At 40.5% G+C, this 17,130-nt stretch overlaps 1 protein-coding gene across 1 annotated transcript; it reads right to left on the bottom strand.

Annotated features, from left to right (window-relative positions):
• Window positions 1-218: 218 nt before the first annotated feature.
• On the bottom strand, window positions 219-5,437 carry LOC135630979 (transcription factor MYBS3-like). Its single transcript, XM_065138325.1, has 3 exons — window positions 5,055-5,437; window positions 1,596-1,804; window positions 219-802 (listed from the first exon to the last, which is right to left on the bottom strand). The coding sequence occupies exons 1-3, from the start codon at window positions 5,362-5,364 to the stop codon at window positions 341-343; spliced, it is 981 nt and encodes a 326-aa protein (XP_064994397.1). The 5' UTR covers window positions 5,365-5,437; the 3' UTR covers window positions 219-340.
• Between the last annotated feature and the right edge of the window lie 11,693 nt (window positions 5,438-17,130).

The following is a 17,130-nucleotide window of genomic DNA, read 5'->3' as shown; positions in this document are numbered from 1 at the left end:
AAATAATAAAGAGTACTCATGGCAGGCCTCGTTTTACCTGCCCTGAAAGCTTTGGCAGGAAGTGGCACAACGAACAGGCACATCGGCTCAGGAATAAACATGCAGATGCTATATGTCATACTCCAGCAAGGTGAGATGGTATGTGGATGAAGGAATCAGCAAGACAATTAGGAGTTGCTTTTCAAAAGATTGTATGATGATTTAATTCCTGAGAAAGCTACCACTGAAAATGAGGCATATTCATAAACCTAACTGAACTGTAAGAGTTGTCCATGACTCGGTCAGTTTCACCTTTCTATTAACAAGAAAAAGGTTGAGGCTTATCATATCATAAAGTTTATCATGAGTGAGCCCTGGTGGGTGGATTAGAATGAAAAGCAGATTGCCTGTTTGACCCTCCCAATAAGTCCAATGTCAATGGCGCAGATGCTGTTTCTCCCAGTTGCTCTTTTAAGCTCAGTTTTGACATGCCCACGACATCATCGACCTTTATGGGATTCTTTGTGTGTATTGCAGTTGGCCTAATGATCTCGTAAGCTTGCCGCTCTGAAGTATCTGCTGCATAACCTGGCCATACGCAGAACGAAAATGGCACAAACGGTGGAAAATAAGCAGGAAGCGGCAGTGGGTAACTGCAGTGTGCAATTTCTGGTTGTTGCTCTTTCGCCCCTCCAGCAACTTTGTTGTTAGCGTCCTCCACCGGTTTGCACTCTTCATCCAACACTGGAGCTACTTGGTGTATATTTTTGTTCTGAGTCTCTGTTTCTTGGCAATTCACTGGAATGGATTGAGGTTCAACAGGCTGACAAAGATAAAAGCCATTTTGATAATTGAATACTATCATCACAACTTCAAATTCCTTAATAGCAAAGAGAGGATGTATGAATGCATGGTCAGATATGAAACGATGCTAGGGCTAAGCCTTGCACAGGCTTTATTAAGATAATTATCATTATGCCCACTCAATATACACTATGGTTCTAATTAAAAGAGAATTATACTTCCTAGCTTTGCACTAAAATGCTACAAAGAAGATCTTATACAGCTGATGCAAAGTTCCTCATTCTGGTTCCAGAATGATTTCAATATTTTAGTTTTGGAACACACTCAGTGAAAGCTGTGAAGCTAGTAAAGTTAGTTCCTCTTTGAAAAAGGGGAAATTTTGGTTTGCTAATATATCAAATTCATGTGTAAAGTTACTAGCTGTGAAGCTAGTAAAGTTAGTTGCCATCTGGCCCTCCCTACAAAAATTCATTCACCTTTTCACTCCTTAGAAGATAATATTGAGGAAAACCAGTTTTACCAATTCAGAGTCTCTCTCCAAGGCTAAGGTCAGTGATAATCAAGGATGTGGAGCTAAAAGAGGTGAGACGAGTCAACCACTCAGGAAGCTCCCAGTTCTGCCATGGTGCCAAAACTCACTTTCCCTTTCAAGAGAGCCAAAATAAACATTTGGGTGCCATAAGCTTATTCCTATCAGTCTATACTTCATGCGATACTTGAAGATGATAATCAATCAATAATTTCATGTAAAAAGTAGGCAAGCGTAGGATACACATCTGAAAGAATTATGCATGTAGAGATAGAATAAATACCTCATCAGGCACCATATCAAATAGACTTGATCTTCTCTTTCTTCTATTCATATTGGTTTGGCGAATAAAGTACTTTTGAGCATGGCTAGCCACTTGAGTAGGTGTTCTTGATATCACATAGTTGCGGGATATCCCACGCCAATCACCTTTGCCAAGCTTTTTCAAGCCAAGCAGAAACCTCCTATGCTCTTCTTCTGTCCATGGAGTACCTGCAAACAATTCAGTCAGAACACATTGCATCATAATGGATGAATATGAAGTACAAGACCTTTCTAAAGAACATTTACAAAATGGGTGTCACAGTAACTAAATAGGCTAATCATCATTCAGTGAAATAACAGATCATCATCACCAATCTCAATCACCAATCCAAAACAGCTGACATCTACAACCGTGCACTTATAATATGGATGACGTCTCAAATAAACAAGAAAGTTTCAGAGTACTTTAGGTATATTTGCAAAATTCAAAATATAGATCCTATGACAAATAAGTAACATCAAGTCGGCTCCTATATTTCAAAAAGTAAATAAGAAACCAAAGAGTTACAAGAACTCAAAATAATGGAATGAAATTATACCTTGTCTCCTATTTTGAACTCCGTAATACCTAAAGCTATGCAATTCACATATAATTTACATGCAGGAATTTTCATGTATACATGAATTTTATTGGACATCGAATGCATAAGAAAGCTTGTAATTGCATCAGCAATGGTTCGCCAGTGATCATGGTTCATGAATGCCTACAAATGAATCCAGTTTTGGGTTATGTTCAATAAAAAAAAAAGATCCAAGTCTGATTCATATCACATCTAGATTTAGTTATCCTACTTATTCTAGTCCATTTAAAATATTATCATGAAACTTTTCTATATCTTGCAACTACAGGGTATATAGACCATTTGACACCACATCACATCAACCACATATTTCTTTGCACCAATTGATCTCTCCCCTATCTTTCTCCCTCCTCGCATCCTTGCTCCCTCTTCTAAGTTGGATCCCTTGATAACTCCATAAATAAACATTGAATATTGTTCTTTGTTGCAATCATTGGGCTCTTACTAACATGATTTGTAATCCTTTAGACTGCCAATTTAGAAATTTTAGAATCTCAAGCTCAAAATTACTTAAACTTTTGTCAATTTCACTCATTTTAACATTAGAAATTAGACATTTCAGAACTTCAAGAACTTAATTCGCAAGTCCGAAACACCAATGTATCTAAACATAATTTGAATTGACCACCACCAATTACACACCAATATTGCCGGCTCTTTTCCACGCTAAGGAAAAAAAGGAACTACTCTCTCAAATACATAAACAAAGATATTATTGGATAAAATAATGGTTTCTGTCCTTTCTTTTTACGCTATAAACTAGAACTTGTTCTGCTAAACTTCCAATGACATAATTATGGTGACTTGAAATAACATACATGTGAATTATTTGACTTCCCTATAAAATAAAAATCTAAGCATAGTAACCTTCTCATATTTTCACCTTTTCAGGCATACATTTATCAATAACTGTTGCTCCATATCATGTAGAACATTTTGAATTATTTTTCATACAAACCACCCACAAGTGCAATATAATATATTCAACATTTCTCTTTTTATTTATTACCCTGCCTAAAGTGTATCTTTGAAGCTCTATTGACCATGTTTCACAAAATTGATATCAAGATCAAAACCAACTAAAGATGATAGTATCATATCGACTAGGGATGATACGATCAGGATCAACAAAATTAGTAAGATTGACAAAAGATTGTGTTAAATTTTATCTTAAAAGATAAAATATAAAAAATATAAGAAAAGTAAAAATATTTAAAAATATATAACAAAATATGTCAAAAAATTTGTTGTATGCTAAAATATCTTTAATTTTATAATTAATTAAACATGTAAAACTTAAAACATGTGAAACTACATGATACCTCATCTCTACAAGATAAGATCTTATTTTTTAAAAATAAGCTAAGAATACTATTATCTCATTTCTACTCTCAATACTCTTTCCTGTCTTATAGAGCAGTTGATGATGGATATTTCAACAATAGTGGTAGAAAACAAATATGATGATTGTAATTTATAACAAACACAACAGCAACAATGTTTCCTCATTTGTTTCATGGTCATAATTACATGTTTCTTTTTATCTTTCTACAATTTAGCTTCCCATATTTCTTACTGTCCTATTTTCTTCTCCTTTTATAAATCAAATCGGCCATAATTATCAATTCCAGTTAAGTTTAAATGCCTCAAACTATTTCTGACTAACTTTTTTTTCTTTTCAACTCTAAGGATGACAAATCAGCCAAAATCAAATCAATTATAGATTGTACCATTTCAGACTAGACATTTCACATCAGAACTTGCCAATACTATCAACAATGTAACTAATCCCATACATAAATACTTCACCCACCCTATTGGTTTTGGTTGGTTATCCTGATTAGTACAAAAGAATAGGAACTCGACCTTAAAAATTGTTTGCATATATGAAAATTCTCTTCATTAATAGTGGTAATATAAAATCCAAATAATTTAAAGGCATCAGCACCCATCCTAGTTCTCTATTTTAACATTTACCAAATCTTGCTGCTGAACCACTAAGTCATCAGAAAGCCAAATCACAACAACCTTGACCTCATTCCTCCACCATCAGTCTAGCAGTGCAGATGTCACCAGCGATGACTAACTCCCCAGCAACAACTCACTTCATGTTCTGAAAACACATCTCAAGAAAATCACCAGTGCTGATAGTAGCTTTCAGGACCATGAGTTTGTTTAAGATCTAGATTAAATACATCATGTTCTAACAGTGCCAATGTTCCCATATATCGCTGTGTCCATCGTTCCAATGTTTTATCATTATATTACAGTATTTATCTTATTCAGGATTTTGATGCTGATGTACATTTCCAGATAACTATTCTTGTTCTCAACCATTAATCATGCTTTCTAATGGCTTCCAACCATGTGAACACAAAACATATGTGAACCAACGGCATGAACATCAAGTAACCACAAATTTAATCATGTTATCTGATTTATAAATACAATTGGACACCAACAACAAACTATGGGTATCACAAGTATAACAAGTAGATGCCGCCATGATGTTTCTATCCAAAAATATGCAGCAAAATAATCACTGAATTCGTTAGTTTGGACAGGGTTTATTTTCTAATATTTAACTTGGTCCAGAACTGCAAAACTCAACCTTGATAAAACGCCGCAAAAGTATCGTCGCTAGATTAAGTATGTGACTCCAATTCACATCCGTAAAATTCTTACAAAATCCAATCTTTTACAAGTACAAAGGACAATTAACTTCGACAACAGTGCAAATTGGAGACTCAAATTCAACAACAACAAATGAATCTTGACTAAAACTGCAACACGAACCATTCACGAGAAAGAGGGACCGTAGAGAAGAAAAGACACACCTTTCTTGCGCTCGCGGGCGCTCGATGACGGCCCCTGGCCCAAATCCTCCGAAGCGTATCCATCGGCTGCAGCGGCCGGCTCATGCCCGTCGGGGGGCGACGCGCCGCCACCGGATCCAGAGGCGAGGAGGAGATTCCCCATGCTGGCACTCTTCCGGATGGATCCAGAGGCGAGAGGGAGATTCCCCATGCTGGCGCTCTTCCGGATCGTCCCACCGGTGAGCCGGACCCCAAACAACATCAGTCCCCGGTCGGGACACGTCCTCGAGTTGTGCCCATCGTGGCTGCAGTGTGAGCACCTTCTGGTCATCTCTCGCTCGGTCGAAGGTCCGCGGCCTCTGCCTCGTCCTCCGCCACCGGTCTCGATCCCTAAAGCAGCAGATCGGGTTGGGATTCGGGGCGGATAAATAGATACACAAATTGATGAGAGGATCCGTTCTGGAGACGGCATCGATCGTACACTTGGTATTATGAACGGTCTGGATTCATTTTGCAATCAAGTCTTATCTGCTGATTCTTTCCGTATAATAAAGTCGACAATTAAAAGACTCGAGATTTTTTTTATCTGCTAATTAATCCTTTCTATATTCTTTCCTCCTACCTAATCAGATTATGTTCCCGTTTAACCCTATTAAATTATATTCCTTTTATGACATGTCAAGAGTCGTTTCTAAATCTTGTTGATAAAAATGCAACAGTAAAGGGGTATGGATAAGGTAATCAGACATCTCTATAATAAATAGTATATGAGATTTACTCCCTTCATAATATATCTCACGTGAATTTTTCTCTCTTTCTCATATAATTTTTTTTATCTTAGCAAATCTTTATATTTTCTTATTATCTATTATCTCCAACTTCATCAAGAAGGTGTTAGCTTGGCAGATAAAGATCTTGATTGATAGTTATGGTTTGATCCTAAACTTATCGTTTGTCAAAAAAAAAAAAAATCCTCTTTTAAATATTTTTCTTTATGGGCCAATCAATTAAATGAAAGTCTTCAATCTAAATATTATATAATAATAATAATAAATTTTCTGATGTTTTAATTGCACATGTTCTCTCTCTTCCTCTGGCATATATTTTTTTGGATTTATCTTAAAAACATCATTTTATAGATTTCTAATACAATGATCCACATGGAATTAATACAATGAACCACATTCTTTTTAAAAAGTTCCTAAAATAAAAAATCATCGGAGTAATTATCTTTATAATATTTTTCTTTGATTTTGGAAAGTTGAAGTGAGTTGAACAAACTATATATGTATTTTTTCAAAGAGAACAAATTGTATATTGTTACAATCTTGTTACATTTTGATTATAGAATTAAGATAAAAAAATATCAAATTGGATGGTAAAAGTCTCTAAAATCAACAAGAATTAGAAAAAAGTAATAAAGTAATTATTATTATTTTTATTATTTTTATTATTATTATTATATATATCATATTTTACTTCGATTGTTGAATTCCGACATGAGTTATTTTATGGTGTTACATTCATACGTCAATTGTGTTACACTCAGTTTGTAAAATCAAATGTAACATAGTTCATTTATATTTTGATTTTGTAATCGAGCATAACAACTCATCTCAATCTTTCATCGTAGCAAGCAAATATGATAAATATAGTGATTCCATTTGTTTTTGTATTTTAGATGATTTTAGATATTTTTATAGTCGGATTGCTACATTTTTCAAGTTGATTATATAATTGAGTCTAATGTAGTTGATTTTTAAGTGTATTACCATGAAATTTGTCTAATCTAACTCAATCATTCATTACAGTAGACAAATACGATATAAATAATGACTTCATTAAAATAAAATTTCTATTTTAAAATAATTTTAAGGGTTTTTTAAGTCAAATTTGTGTAGATTTATATTTAAACCCTATAAACCATGCAATAATCATTAAAGAATAATGATAAGAGAATAATTTAAACCCTATAAAATCATGTAATAATCCTTAAAGAATAAGAGAACACTTGTTCTATCTTAGGGATGTATGCTGCTAGATAGAAACTCGTAAGGTGAAGTCTCATATTATATATAGAATTAACGTTTTAATTCCTTTGATTTTGTCCACCCTTCAGCAATACTCTTTCATTATGCACACGTAGTTTTGTATTGCTTTTGATCACCTTCACCAATTGTAGGTTGTCATATGATGTGTCGAACAGCTTTCCCTCGATGGATCGATTAAAATGGCTTTTTGTGCAGTTCTTATATTCTTGATGTGAGGCAACAGAAACTTGATGAGTGGTAAGTCTCATGATATGATGAACACTCAACGGACGCCATAATCCAACCGCCAATTGCGATGTCCATGACGCGGGTGGCGGCGGGTAGTCGAACATGTCCGAGGGGAGCTCGTCGACGAAGCTGTCGGGCGTTCCTGGCCTCACATCCACTCTCTTGACGACGCTATGCAATTCGTTTCCCAACCCCAAGAGCACCGGTAGCTCCCCGGCGAATTCGATCGGGAAACTGGTGGGCTCGAGTGGCCGGAGGCCGAGCAGTGGCCGGGGGAGGTGGTCGAGAGGCAGCGGAGGCGGCGGGGGCGGCATTGGGTTGTGCAGCAAGGTAGACTGCACGACCATGGCTGGCTAGCTCAAGAAGGGTTAGGGGAGTTGATCAAGCATGGCCAACTCACGTTGTCCATGTACGATGGATGTCTTACTGCTGCATTGATATTGATCCTCGGAGGAGGAGGAGGAATCTTCCTCGAATAAGATCAGATCCTAATTAAGGACATGGAAGCGAGGATGAGGAGTGTTGTCCCTGTGAGCTCGGGGGTTCATGAGAAGAGACGGTGGGCAGTTTGCCGTGACGCTTGTTGGATTTGCGAAGCAAAGGTGTATAAACAGCTATCAAAGTTTACTATCTAAATAAACTCTGTAATTACATCTCATATTTTATCATGGTATCAGAGCCGCTTGCCTAGAGCAAGCTCTCTTCTCGCTATCCGACTCCTCACACAACCTCGTTAGCTGAGGTGCTCAGCCTCTAGCGCTGCAGACACTGATGCTTCTTCCCTCACCGACGTTGCTGTGCTTCTTCCCTCACCAATGCTGCTGTGCTTCTTCCCTCACCGACGCTGCTGCTCCATCCTCGCCATCATCCTCGCTAGCAACAGCAAACCACCTCCCTGCAATCGCTGCTGATCCGATCTCCAGATCTGATTCCACTGAGACTCTAACGTTGACCACCGAATCACTACTAGTAGATCTCTCTATCGTAGCCCTTGTTCACGCCGGACTTACCCTGTTTCGCTGGTCTGCTCGGTGGCCTGTTCTCTTCGTCGTCAACCAAATTGCAGCTTCATTCACCGCTACCAGTGTTCTCCTACCTGAGCCGGCGACCGCCTGTCATTTCCTCTGCCTCGGCGCACCTCCGGCAACATTAATCTAAAGCAACAAAGGTGCTTCTTCCTCTCTGCAACGCATCTGCTTCTTCCTCTCTATGCTGGTTCCCGCAAACCGACAAAGCGATAACCACTTCTTCATGGTCATCTTCACTCTAGCGGTCACCTCCCGCTGCAGCCCCACGACCGCTTCCCGGTCGGAGTCCACCACCTCCCCTTGGGTCGCAGCCGCGGCCGCTCGACCATCCCTCCTTACGGTGACGTCTTCACCCCTCAGCCGCACCACAACAGCTTCATCTCAAACAATACCAGATCGTACCCGCCGCAGTAGCAGAGATTGAGACGACGGTGGTGCCGCTGCTGCTGCAGTCAATTGCCACAAGTGAAGACTTGTCAAGGAGAAACCATCATATGACAAATACAAGATTCCTGAAGGAGGCCTTCTCGCAGCAGAATAGAACTGCTCTTCCTGCAACCCATCTAAGTCGCTACGCCCACTGCATCGACACTTCTTCCGTGGGCAACGCTCCTAAAGGAAACACAGTCGCAGCCTCTGTTTCTACCGTCTGACTGCTGCTCCCTTGCCAACCGAAGTCTTCCGCTGAAAACTCCACCGCCCTTCCGGCCACCAAACTCGGCTGCAAGCTGTGATCTGCACCAATCACAGCCGTCGTCGCCTATTGCGAATTGCTGCCACAAGCATTACTGCAACTATCTCCAACACTGCAGATTTCTCCAGCATCACTGCAAAAATCTCTCCTGCATCACTGCAGAAATCGCTGCAACTCTCCCCAGCATCGCTGCAGAAATCTCTGCTGCATCGCTGCAGAAATCTGTCCTGCATCATTACAGAAATCGCTGCAACTCTCTGCAGCATCGCTGCAGCCGTCTCTAGCATAGCTGCAGCTCTCTCCAACGCTGCTAACACTGCTGCAACTCTCTCACACATTGGTGCAACCGTACCTCTAGAAGAAGTAGTGCAGCATTGCAAACAGTTTTGCCATCTTCCAGCATATCACAGTTGACGACTCCCTCATATATCTTCATCGTCTACCTCAGATATCTTATTTATTATCTCTATAGGGAACTATAGCTCTTCTCAATCTATAGGTCTTATCACCATCAATGCTAGTACACTCATTCCTTTCAAATTATCTAAAGATGGCAACTAGGCATCTTGACAAACACAACTTTCTAATCTTCTATTTGGATATGATCTCCTAGGCTAAGTTGATAGCTCTCTCCAATATCTATTTGCAATGGTCAACATCCCAGGAGAATCAAATCCAGTGCCAAATCCAGCCCACAACCTGTGGTTACATTAAGATCGCCTCATCCTCCAAGCTATTGCTTCGGATCTATTGCCCCACTGATATCTTCATGTACGACTACTGCAGAAGCATGGTACAAGTTGCAAACCAAATTGCTCGCGTACTCGTATGCTCGGACTTCTCTCCAATATGATGACAACAAAACAAGAAGGAAGTACTATTGTTGATTATCTATAAAATATCAAAGTTATCATTGATAACTTGGCTTTGATAGGTCATTCTCATAGTGATGAAGAAGTCATAATCCATACCCTCAATGGCCTAAGAGGTGAGTACAAAGAACTGGTAGTAGCACTTCGGGTATACTACTCACCAATATCATTTGAAGAACTCTATGACAAGTTGACAGACTATGAGATGTACTTGAAGCGTGATGACAGATTGGTCGGACCACCTATTACAGCTCATGTCAGTCAAAAATCCAAGATGAAGAGCAACCGGTACAATAAGCATGTTAACAGAGGCCTGGCTATGCTGCCTCTTGATCCTATGGGTCCCAAACCAAACTCCCCTAATCTCTATCAAGGTGGCAAATTTCATAATCATCAGCTGTGGTGTCCTAATGTCACAAGCCACCAAAGAATCGTTTGCCAACAATGTGATAAAGTCGGACACTCTACAAAAGTCTATCGGTCTCACCCCAGACTCCCTGCTCCATCACAGTGACCTCAGGCAAATTTCATGGCTACTCCAACTACTAGCCAACCTAATTAGAATGTGGACTCTAGTGTTTCTCATCACATCACCTCTGATCTTCAAAACTTGTCCATGTACAATAACCATGGTGGAAATGAAGATACCATCATCAGTGACAGTAAAAGAATTCCTTTTACTCATTCTGGTTCCTCCACACTTAGTTCACTTACCACAACATTTACACTTGATGATGTTTTATGTGCACTTAACATTAAACGAAACCTCATTTCCATTTCTCAATTCTGTAAACAAAATAATACCTCTATTGAATTCTTTCCTAGCTCTTTTTTTGTCAAGGATTTGAGCACGGGGGCTATTGAATCTCGAATTTTGATGATGAAACCAATTGATAAGTGTTTATGTTTTTAATCTGCATTTTGAGTGACACGGGATGCTTCGATCAGGACTAGACAATTAAAGCAGGAAGAATCATGTTGTGCTAGAGGAAAACATGTCAGAAGATTGGACGTCTGGTCGGAGGACCGGTCGACATATCGACAGAAGGCTTCGGGCCATAGATTCGGGCATCTAGCTAAGAAGAGCGAATATTGCGCCAAGGATATCGAAGTTGTAGAGTCAACTGGCCGATTGGGCAATAGGCCACAAGAGAGGACGATGTGCCGAAGAATTGAACGAAGCATCGAGGGACCAATGACATACCGGACAACATGATTAATACTTAGTATCAATTATCTAGCTCGAAATGAGTTTTTACATGTGTAGAATTAACTACGATAGTAAGACATGAAGCAAAATGAAGTCCCGAAGTCAAGGACACGTTTTTGTTGAGAGTTCGAGAGTTCGTCGGAAGTCCGGACATTCGTCGGAAGTTCTACCGAGAAGTCCCGGAGCTTGCCAAAGAAGCTCATTGGAACTTGCCAAGAACATCGTCGTGAAGTCCAGGAGCTTACCGGGAGTTCGCTGGAACATTGCCAAGAGATCGTCGAAAGCTCGTCGGAAGAAACTAGACTTATGGACATGTTTAGCTTAGAATATGTCTTAGGAATCGTAGTTAGCACGTAATTGGGTTTGAATTTGGGCCAACCCAATTAGGGGCTAATTGGGCCCATGTAAGGACTATGTTGGGCCTAATGAGAGGCCCAAACAATGCCTCAAGAAGTGGCACCGTCATGGCACAGTCTTCGAGACTATGTCAGGCGGTGGTACGGCCAGTCTGGGTAGTGGTACCGAGCAGCACAGCCCCCCAGGCGATGGTACCGCCAGACTGGGCAATGGTACCGCCCAGCGCAGTGTCAGTGTCCGACTGACATTGGCGGTGGTACCACCCAGCGCAGGTGTTGATACCGCCTGTGCTCGGAAAACCCGGGATGAGATGTTTTTAGGCTCCAAGTTTGAATCAACTTGAAGCCTATAAATACCTCTCTCATCCTTAGTTAAAAGACACAAGCACAGAGAATTCAAAAGTGAGAAAATGCTGCTGCAATCTCTTTAGAAAATCTCTTCTCTACTCTAAGTTTAGAATTTTGTAAGAGAGGAGTGAGTGCTTGTAAGGGTTGTCTTCTAAACCTATAAAAAGGAGAAGAGAGGTGTAAGAAGGAGGTTGATCTTTGTTGAATCTCGGATTTTGATGATGAAGTCAATTGTAATTTGTTTGATCAAATCTATATATTGAGAAAAGTGTACAGGATAAACTACGATGGTAGTAAGACATAAAGCAGGTGTTGTGTCGGAGTCAAGATCGGAATCACATTGGGAGTTTGAGAGTTCATCGAAAGTTCGAACGTTCGTCGGAAGTTCTACGGGAACCAACTGAGTAGTCCAGAATCTTACCATAGAAGCTCGTCAAAACTCGCCAAGAAGATCGTCACAAAGTCCAGGAGCTTACCGGGAGTCCGCTGGAGCATTGCCGAGAGGTCATCGAATGTTCGTCGGAAGTACGCCGGAAGCTTGCCAGAAGAACAATTGATGCTTCGGAATAAGAAGTGCAGTAAACATGTCTTAATTGTCATAGTTAGAGTGTAAATTAAGTTAGGATTAGGAGGTAATCCTACTAACTTAATTAGGGGCCAACTGGGCCCTTGACATGGCTGAATTGGGCAAAATGGAGCAGCCTATTCAGCCCCTGAATTCTTGGTCGTCGGTGGCACCACCTGGGAAACTCGGTCTCCTAGGAATTCTAGGCAGTGGTACCACCCCTATCAGGCGATGGCACTGCCAGCAGTTATTGCTGCCAGTGGTGGTACCACCCTTGTCAAGCAATGGTATCGCTAGAGCTCGGTCTCCGAGCTTTGTCAGGAGGTGATACTGCCCAGTCTGAGTGGTAGTACCGCCCAGTGTCATGTGTCAGGTGGTAGTAACGCCCAGTAATGGCGGTGGTACCGTCAGTACCCCAGAAATCCGGGATGAGATACTTCTTGGCTCTATTTTTGAAAGTCATTGGGGTCTATAAATACCCCACCCTTTTCTACATGAAAGGGCAACAAAATCTTGATATATTCTTGAGTCTTTGAAGTGTTAAAGAGTTGTAAAAGTGCTAGAGTTCTCCTTCTTCCTTTCTAAGTGTTGAGATCATTCAAGAGAGGAGTGAAACATGTAAGGGTTGTCTCCTAAACCCAGCAAAAGGAGAAAAGCTGTAAAAGGTGGTTGGCCTTCGCCTATTGAAGGAAGGCCTCTAGTGGATGCCAGTGACCTCGTCGGAGGAGGAAGCCGAAAGTGGATGTAGGTCACGTTGACCGAATTACTCTAAAACTCGATTTGTATTTACTTTGAGCAACTTTTTTTTATAGCAAACTGCCTCTCCTACTTAATGTGCTTTAACTACGTCTATATATGCTTTCACGTAAACATATTTCGAGTTTAGCTTTAATTGTATGAAGACTTTACAAAACTGACGCTTTTCATTTGTATAATTTACATTGTTGCAAATCACCTTAATCTTCTCTTGTACTTTCACGAAAGGTTTCGAGTTTAAATTCCTTCTAAAATGGATTGAATTGAAACCATTCTCGTTGGAATCGGTTTCAATCAAAAAAAGTTTTTTGAAATAGCGAAAGTTTTCCGCTGTACTAATTCATCCCCCCTTTTAGTGCCGCTCTTGATCCTAACAATCTTTGCCTATAAAGGAAGATCGATAGTGGATGTCGGTGGCCTCGACGGAAGAGGAATCGGCAAAGTGGATGTAGGACACGACGACCGAACTACTCTAAAATTTAGTTTGCATTTTACTTTAAGCAATTTATCTTTACTGCAAACCTCTTTAATAGCTTACTGCCTTCAATACATTTACGAACATGTGTTTCAAGTTAAGTATTTCCAAGTTTGGATTTTATCGTACGAAAGATTTTTCGAAACCGACGTTTTTATCCGCTGCACTAATTCACCCCCCCCCCTCTTAGTGCCGACCCCGTTCCTAACAATTGGTATCAGAGCCTCGTTATTTCTCACTTGGTTTAACACCTAAGCGAAATGGCTCTTTTTGGCTTTCAAGAGGGTCACTCTCTCATTCGTTCTCCCATTTTCAATGGGATGGACTACACATATTGGAAAACTCGAATAAGAGTTTTCTTGCTTTATTTGGATTTGAACTTATGGAATATTATCGAATCCGATTTTAAAATGTCTTCTCTTCCAATGAAATATTGGAATGATTTGGAGAAGAAGACTTTTTCTTTAAATGCTAGAGCTATGAATGCTTTATTTTGCACCTTAGACAAAAATGAATTTAATCGGGTTTCTTTGTGCAAAATGACTTTCGACATTTGGCATATTCTTGAAACTACTCATAAAGGCACAAGTAGATTAAAATATTTAAAAATCAACTTTTTAATGTATGATTTTGAACTTTTTCGAATGAAATTAAGTGAAACCATTATTGACATGTACACCCGTTTTACGGATGTCGTCAATGGTTTAAAAGAACTTGGTAGAAGTTTTTTGGATTTTGAACTTGTAAACAAAATTTTACATTCTATTAATAAGAGTTGGGATCCGAAAGTAACCGTAATACAAGAGGCTAAAAACCTAAACAACCTACCGTTAGGATCGGAGCGGCACTAAGAAGGGGGGGTGAATTAATACAGCGGATTAAAACTCATAAGTTTAAAATCGATTTTGTAAATATGTAGATATTTCGATTCGACGAAGGATGACTTAGCTAAAATAGCTCGAGTAAAGATAATCAAGAGTAGGGAGATGAAAACTGAATGATTTGCAGGTAAGTAAAGAAATGGTTCAGAAAATTAAACACTCATACATTCAATGAACACCACGATGTATAGTGGTTCGGTCAAATGACCTACATCCACTTTCGAAGCCTTCTTCGATGAGGCTCCCAACTTTCACTAGCAAATTACTTTGAAGGGGAAGGACCAAATACCCCTCTTACAACCTTCTTACAAGTGGTTCACACTCTTACAAAATTTTCAAAAAAAAGAGGGAGGTGAATGTTAGGATCAAGAGCACTAAGAGGGGGGGGGGGGGTGAATTAGTACAGTGAAAATCTTTCAATGATAAAAAACGTTCGAACGATAAAAACGATTTCGGCGTGAAAGTCGATTCTAAGATGACTTTAACTTAAGATCAAGCGAGATGATGCTAAAGTCAATCAATGAAGGCAGTTTACAATTATGATGAAAACCAGAATATAAGCGCAAACTGAAATACGACGTTCGTACGAAGAAACTGATTTACGTCTAAATGCTGATTCGTAAATCACTTGATTAGGCGAGATACAGTTTAAGCAAGGATATAAAGGTAGTTTGTAGTTATGATAGAAATCAAAGCATAAACGCAAACTGAAATATGATGATCGTATGAAAAAAATAGATTTACGTCTAAACGCTGATTCAGAAAGTGCAAAGCTTGAAACCCGATCATATATGTGCAGAAAGCAGTAAACTTTAGAGAAGGTTTGCAGTAAAGATAATATGCTCAAAGTAAATGCAAACCGAGATTTAGAGTGGTTCGGTCAATCTTGACCTACTCTACTTTTGGCTTCCTCCACCGACGAGGTCACCGACGTCAACTAGAGGCCTTCCTTCAAAAGGCGAAGGCCAACCACCCTTTTACAGTTTCACTCCTTTTAACGGGCTTTGGAGACAACCCTTACAGAATTTTCTCTCCTCTCTTTAAAACTCAGAACTTAGAAGAAAAGAGGGAGAAGAACTTTTGGCCTTTACAACAATTTTGAGCTCTAAAAATCACAGAACAAGATTAAGATTTCGGGGTATGTTTCATGCTCTTTCAGTGTTGAATGGGTGGGGTATTTATAGGCCCCAACCGAATTCAAATTTGGAGCTCAAAACTATCAATTCTCGGAATTCCGGGATCAAGCGGTTGCACCTCTTGACTGGAGCGGTTGCACCTCCTGACTGGAGCGGTTGCACCGCCTGGCAAAGCTCGAAGACTGAGCCTCTGGGTGGTGCCACCTCCTGTCAGGGGCGGTTGCACCTCCTGCCAGAGCTCGAAGACCGAGCTCAGGCGGTGCAACCTCCTGACTGAGGCGGTTGCACCGCTCAGCCAGTGCTTGGAGACCGAGCCCAAGCGGTGCCACCTCCTGTCAGGGGAGGTTGCACCACCCAGTCTCGCTCGGAGATTGAGCCCAAGCAGTGCCACCTCCTGGCTGGGGCAGTTGCACCGCCCAGTCTCGCTCGGAGACTTAGGCTAGGCGGTGCCACCTCCTGGCTTGGGCGGTTGCATCTCCCGCCAGAAATCAGGGTCCGAATGGGTTGATCCATTCGGCCCAATTTGGGTTTTTCAGGGGCCCAATTGCCCCAAGATTAAGTTAATGGGATCACCTCCCATTTCCAACTTAATCATTGTGCTAACTACGATTTTTCCTAAGATATTTACTGCAACTTGCTCCGGTGCATCAATCGCTTCTTCCGGCGAACTTTCGTCGATCATCCGATGAACCCTCGGTGATGCTCCTACAGACTTCCGACAAACTCCTGGACTTGCGACGATCCACTTGGCGAGTTCCGACGAGCTTCTTTGGCAAGCTCATGGACTTCTCGGATTTATTCCCATAGAACCTCCGACGATTGTCCGAACTTCCGTCGAACTCTCGAACTCCCAACGTGATCATTGTCTTGACTTCGGTGCAACTCCTGTTGCATATCTTATTTTCATCATAGTTAATCCTGCACACTTAAAACAAAACTTTGATCGAGACAATTAATCCTAAGCAATTAACCAAGTTGTCCGGCATGTCATTGGTCCCTCGACGCTTCGTCTGATTCTTCGGCGCATCGTCCTCTCCTGCAGCCTATTGCCCAATCGGCTAGTTGACTCCCCAACTCCGATATCTTTGGCACAATACTTGCTCTTCTTGGCCCAATGCCCGAGTCCATGACCCGAAGCCTTCTGTCGATACGTCGACCGATCCACCGGCCCGACGTCCAATCTTCTGACATGTTCCTCCAGCACAACATGATTTTCCTGCTTTAATTGTCTCATCCTGATCGAAGCATCCTGCGTCACTCAAAACGCAGATTAAATCATAAACATATATCAAGTGGTTTCATCATCAAAATACGAGATTCAATAATCTCCCCCTTTTTTATGATGACAACTACTTGATGACGGAGTTAACCTTAACTCCCGGAGTTTAAACAAACTCCCCCTATCAATATGCCATATTGATAGAAACTCTTGGATTCAAAAGTCCAAGCAACATGTCATCATAAACTTATGCATAACATGTCATGTCATCAACATAC

Source organism: Musa acuminata, chromosome BXJ3-2 (genome assembly GCF_036884655.1).
Source record: "Musa acuminata AAA Group cultivar baxijiao chromosome BXJ3-2, Cavendish_Baxijiao_AAA, whole genome shotgun sequence".
Taxonomy (NCBI): Eukaryota; Viridiplantae; Streptophyta; class Magnoliopsida; order Zingiberales; family Musaceae; genus Musa; species Musa acuminata.
The sequence above is the reverse complement of the archived record's forward strand: the minus strand, read 5'-3'. Positions and strand labels throughout refer to the sequence as shown.